The following is a 6,017-nucleotide window of genomic DNA, read 5'->3' as shown; positions in this document are numbered from 1 at the left end:
TGCTGAACCCACACTCAAGACAACCAAATGCAGCAGTTTTGGCCCATACACAGAGTGTTATGTGTTTCTGAAGTACAGCTGTGGTGGTTTGGGGTCTCAGCACAGGATGCCAGCTACCCTGCTCACTGAGCAGCCCCTGCCAGCCAACAGAGCAACATGACATTTGGAAAACACTGAAAACCAAAGCTGATGGTGAATGCACAACATATCTTTTACAACATAATTATAATGAGATAAGGATTGTTTAAAATGTGACAGTATTACTTACAGTTCAGGGTCCAGTGTGTCATTTTTCCTTTTTGAAAATTGTTCTTTGTTTATTGTGCTATGGAGAAACAGGCAATAAAACTCAGTGTTAACACCCAGACAACATCCATTCATGCCCTAACACATATCCATGCACCAAGACAAAACTTGCAAGCAGATTTATTTATTTTTACAACACTCAGTGGCACTACAAGGAGTTGTACTTCACAAAGTGACAGAAAACAGAAGTGTATGCCACCCTTGACTCTGCCTATGGAAAGCATTCTTCACTATGGGACAACAGCTTGTAGAGAACCACATTGCTCCCTTACTCAGTTTTACTATGGGATAAATGGTAAAACTTGCTGACATTCAAGTTTTGGACCAGTTTGCTCAGTATTTCCTAGTGAAAGGACTATTTGATATGTCTCTGATATTTTGAAGGCAGAGAATTCCAGTTATCTTTGACTGCTGAGAAAGGTAGGTTATCTTCTTTCAGATTCCCTTAGGTCTCATCTGACCTAAGGATCAATTTCAGCTTCCAAAATCTGCAGCCCCAGCCCAGCCACGACTCTACACTGCCACTACCTTCCCTACAGCATTTGCAAGACTAGGAATTCCATCTTTTTGACAGTGAGGTCCCAGGTATCTTTTACACCAACCTGGTTCAAAACAGTCCAGAACAGTCCTACAACACCCTGATCTCTGAGAATTTGCCCCAAAGAGAGTGCTGTATAACATGAGAAGATCAGTCCATGCCTCTCTGAGACTCAATCCAACTTGCAGGAGGTGCATTAACCTTCCTATTCTTTTATTTCAGCCCTTATTCTGAAGGGCCACCTGCAGCATACTTTAAGCTCCTTATCAGATAAAGGACACAAGATCAACCTCCCAATAATTCAATTATAATATGGTGAGTAGAACTGTAAGCAGGACCTAACATATACATTCCTCAACTCTTTTGCTTTTGTTCATTTTAACTACAGATTGTGGGAAAAGAGGAAGTTCCTCATCTGCTTCTATCTGCAGTGTCCCTGCAATGCCCTCCCCTAAAGAGTTTTCTTCAACAGCTCAAAGAGTAACTGCTTGGCACTCATTTTTCCCTCAAGGGCTTCTCAGCCTCCCAGAATTCAGTTTCAAGATTTGAGGGAAGGTGTGAGGAGGGTACAGAATGAAAGACTAGTATGCCACCAGCATGGACAAGGCAACTAATCCACGAACAGCCTTTTACCATGATCTCAACAACTGCCCACCACTTCTCAGAAGCAAATGGCACTCCAACAGTCAAGTATTTGTATGGCAAAAGAAGGTTTCCTGCTTCTGTTGAATACAAGCTTAACAGCACAACCAGTCTATACACAGAATGGCACACTGGACTATTGCAAAGGATGTCTCACACCTACCTGCAGGCACAGCTGTTTTTCTACAGTAGAATCACTTTTTCAGGAAAAATATTCCTGTTCTTTCCCTTTTATTGGTATACATGCAATTTTAAGCACTAAGTGATTATTTTCCACTACAGTTCTGTCAGTCCAGATTTTAAAGAAAAAAATCTACAGCATAAGTCCAGGCTTTATACAGAAATCTGGTCTACTTGCTACTAGCCTACAGTGAGGACTACCTACAACTAAACTTCTCTTTGAGAAAGTGCCACAGACCATGATACAGCTGATGAAGGCACAGCCCAAAAGCAAACCCAAGAAACTCACGTTTGAGGTTGTGATGGGTCATCTCCCAGGGAAACGCTCTCCCCTTGGATCTCGTTGAAGCACTTCTCACAGAAGTGATACCTGTCAGCAAGAAGGCCATATTTGGGTGAACTGCTCCATCCACACAACACAGCCCAAGCCAAGCAACGAAGCCACCAATCCCAGCAGGCCAAGGAAGGGACAGGAGCAGAGAGCAGGTCATCAACGGCGACAAGGATATTCAATGATGCAGGTTTATGGGCCCCACGGTGTGTTTGGTTGGTTTGGGGTATTTTGTTTGGTTTGTTTTGGGTTTTTTTTTTGTGCAATGAAAGCCAAGTGCAGACAATGAGAAGCATGAAGGAGAAATTAAAAAAAAATAACACACACACAAAGAAATGGGGGTTTTCAGGACAAAAACAAAAACACAGAAGCAGGACAAGACAACACAAAGCAGAAAGCCAAGGCAAAGCACTGATTAGCATTACATCTCTCAAAGGGCTTCACAAGCAGCAAATTATTAAACCAAATTAAACTAGAGTATTCCATTTTAGTATACCCACACCCTCTTCATTTTAATAATCTATGCCACACACAGCAAAGAATTAAAATGAGAAAGGGGAGAGAGCAGAAGGAAGGGAGAACTGCTACTCTGATTTGTACATCAGCACAGCAGTTCTGTTGGCAGGAGGATCTGCAGGATATCAGTGGAAGAGGGATGGTCTTCCATCTGAAATGTATAAATGCTGAAAGGCCACGGGATTCTCTCCCAGTTGAAAGAGAAAGCCAAACATCAGAAGCTTCAAGAACAGTGAAGTCTGTCTTCAAAAATCTTACAGACAACTATAGAACTGTCAAACTATGTTGACTATATACCTAACATCAACTACACAAAATGCTCTACATTGATTTACACACAGATACATGTAAGCAGAAGATACTGACATGATAGGAAAAGCTCTACAATTACATAAGTCTAAAACTACAATAGTTATTATGGGATACAATACGCTGCTTTTCTACTCCTTCACTCCTGAAAACCTCCAACTGCTATAAACCTTCACGAAGCTTAAAAAGGTCAAGATACAACTCCTGTAGCTCTCTGGTTGTTTTCACCTTACTAAATGCTTAAGAAAACTACAATATTGGTAAAATTCTCTTGGCTTTAAGGTAAAAGCCTTTGTGTTTTTTTGTTGTTCGGGGGGTTTTGTCTGTTTAAGGTGTTGGAAAGCAGGAGAGCAGGAACTAAACTGCTGGAGGTGACAGAGTTTGCAGGTAACCAGCCCTCTGGTCCAACAGGTGCATTCTGGTGACAGGCCAGGGGATGCAAGTGTTAAAGCATGGATCTCCCTGCTGCATCCCACCTTGCTTTGCCAACTGGCAAAGAGATGTCTAGCAAGAAACCTTCTTTTAGAAGTCAATTAGGTTTAAATCCTTAAATAAACACACACAAAAATTTAAAAAAGCTGTAGAAGTGACGGCACTTTAATGCTGCTGCAAGACAACTCCCTTAAGGAAACTTTGGGAGAAAAAGCAAGCAACCATCTACTGAAGATCTGAATACACCTTCCAATGAAGATGTGCATCACAAAAACAAGTTTGCTCTTTGGTTTTAAGATGAGGAGAAAAACAAAGACTTGCCAAGTATAATTTTGTACTAGGAGCCCTAATATACCTGCTGCAAAGTTTATTCAGTGTTCTACATGAAAAACACTGCTGCATAGTAGGAAGCAAAACCAACAGGCTTTTATATATCATTTGTAGATAATAGAAGATTTAATTAACTGCAGGATAAAGATGTAGTAAAACAACAAGCTTCTGCAAACAAGAAGAGGGGGAGCAAAGGCTGCAGTGAACTTTTGCAGAAAAGAAACCACTAACACACAAGATAAGCTATTCAAGGGCACTTCCAGCTAATTTTTATGTTAAAACAGAAAGAAGCACACATAAAGAGGATGTATATGTAAATACATGCATGCCTTTAGCAGACTGATTGCAGCATGCATGGAACAGCACTGAGTGAGTTCTCCTTACCTGTTCTGGTAGCTGTAGTAAGTGGCATCTCGAGGGATGGTGCACAGCTGTTTGCCATAGCAACACAAAGTCTGTGGTGAGAACTCCAGCTGCAAAGAGGAAGGGACTGTCTTAGTGCTCATACATCCTTCCAACTGCTCTCCAAATGGGAAGCAAGTGTGACCAAAACAGCTACCATCTCCCACCTTACTGTGTGCACAGATCTCACAGTGAAGCAAACATATAAATGTTAGGCATAAGAAACATTCACTGGGCTGTTGTTCTCAAGTTAGCTCTTCTCCAGAGATGGAAAGCGTATCCAGACAAGACAATGGAAATACAGTCTTAATATACAGTGAAATAGAGAGTGCTTCTTCTGCAGTAACAAAACCACATCTGTTTAATTTGCAACAGCAAATGGCTTTGCCCTACTAAAAATAAGCCTCCATTTACTGTTTCTTCTCCTCCCCAAGGGCTTACATATAAATAGATGATTTAAGCACTAGCTAGAATTAGAAGATCTGTGAAAACCTCAAAATCAGATTACTCAAGATTGCCAAATCCTGGTAAACTTTCAACAGTTTTGACACATCATAACAGCTAACAACTGCAACTGCTGTATTTTTTTCCCCCTTCAACACCAGGAAGCAAGTAGCAGACGAGCAGTAACTTCTTTTCTTACCTTTCTTCCACAGCAATAACCAAGGCCCTGCATAACTGGGTCAATTTCTTGCTCAAACACCTCTGCCAGCTTGGAGCAGTATTTATACACCCGGGATGTTTTGCGGTTATACAGCCAGGCATTGTTGAACATGAGCCAGATGTCATCCACATATTGCCATGGCTCCTGATACTGTCCTGTGTCCAGCTTCCTCTTGATGGTAGAAAGGTCCATGGGGTTCTTCACGATGTCAAAATAATCCTGCAGGAATACAGAGGGTATCAGGAGACGACCACAGAGCTATGTTGTGACATCACACCTTACATGTTCCCAGCATAGAAATTCTTCTGCAGCACATCAAGAAAAACAGGTTCCTCCCCTGCCTTGGTTGTCCAACTGCTTATGACATACAATGAAATCTCCAGGTAATACCATTATCACTCCCCAGTGCTTTCTCTTCAGTATTATTTCTCAGGTTCTATTGCTCTTCCACCCTTGATGAAATAAAGCCACTTTAATTTAAAAGCACTAATAGAAAACAACTGGTTTTAGTAGATTAGACAGCCTAATAAACAAAAATAAATAACTTTACTGGATGATAAAGATACCATGACTCCTCTAAAGAATGCCCTTTTCCACACACACACCCCACCTGATTTAGGGGACCACTTCTAAAGTCCTCAGAATAAAAAAACTTGTTAAAGAATATTAGCAGTATTAATGCCTGCTTGTAATACAGCAGGCCTTGAATTTTTGTAGTATCTAGCCTAAAAAAAAAAACAACACCACACCAAAAATCAAACAAGAAACCTTTCAGGCAAAAAAATTATGCCCAAAGCACTTCAGTAGGACTTCTATGTATACATATTGTGCTTAAATAGTGAACTGGTGTGGGCAGTCCAGAGTTTGTAACAGATCCTTAAGGGCAGCAATGTCTTCTGAAGACAATTCTGAAACAAGCAGAGAATTCAACCTTAACAAAAACTAATTTAAAGTCTCTTCCTTGCTTGTAACAGATTAGTAGTCATTGATAGATTATTTTTCAAGTGTCTTGATCTGCTTAATTTCCCCCATATGAGAAACACCTATGGAATTCAGCAACAGAAGCATCAAAACATGAAGCAACATCCACATAAAGCCCACGCAGCACTGGGAAACTGTTTATAATCACTTCCATGTATGATATAGCTATTTATTTATCAAAAGGAACAAAGAATCAAATTTCTGAAAAAAATAGACTTAAGTCAGATGTTTTACGTTCCACTGCTTAAGAGAAATCTCTTTGAATCCACCAACATAAAAACGTTAACCAGGCAGACTTTGAGAAGCTGCTGTCAGAGTTATGTCACAAAACAGCAGTTGTGAACTGAAGCTAGGAAGGCATCTTGCTAAGACACTCACAGGAATGC

General features: G+C 40.6%; 1 protein-coding gene across 1 annotated transcript in view; it reads right to left on the bottom strand.

The window, feature by feature from the left end:
• The window catches only part of EP300 (E1A binding protein p300), a gene marked incomplete at its 3' end in the record, with an annotated part of 53,003 nt that overhangs the window by 10,729 nt on the left and 36,257 nt on the right, over window positions 1–6,017 (bottom strand). The window contains exons 20-23 of the mRNA XM_008938310.1: window positions 4,630–4,908; window positions 3,969–4,057; window positions 1,956–2,036; window positions 269–325 (exon numbers count right to left, since the gene is read on the bottom strand). Of these exons, the coding sequence (XP_008936558.1) occupies window positions 269–325; window positions 1,956–2,036; window positions 3,969–4,057; window positions 4,630–4,908 (506 nt within the window). The remainder of the gene's footprint in view (window positions 1–268; window positions 326–1,955; window positions 2,037–3,968; window positions 4,058–4,629; window positions 4,909–6,017) is intronic.

This window comes from Merops nubicus, unplaced genomic scaffold (genome assembly GCF_000691845.1).
Source record: "Merops nubicus isolate BGI_N331 unplaced genomic scaffold, ASM69184v1 scaffold11534, whole genome shotgun sequence".
NCBI lineage: Eukaryota > Metazoa > Chordata > Aves > Coraciiformes > Meropidae > Merops > Merops nubicus.
This window is presented reverse-complemented; position numbering and strand designations above follow the sequence as displayed.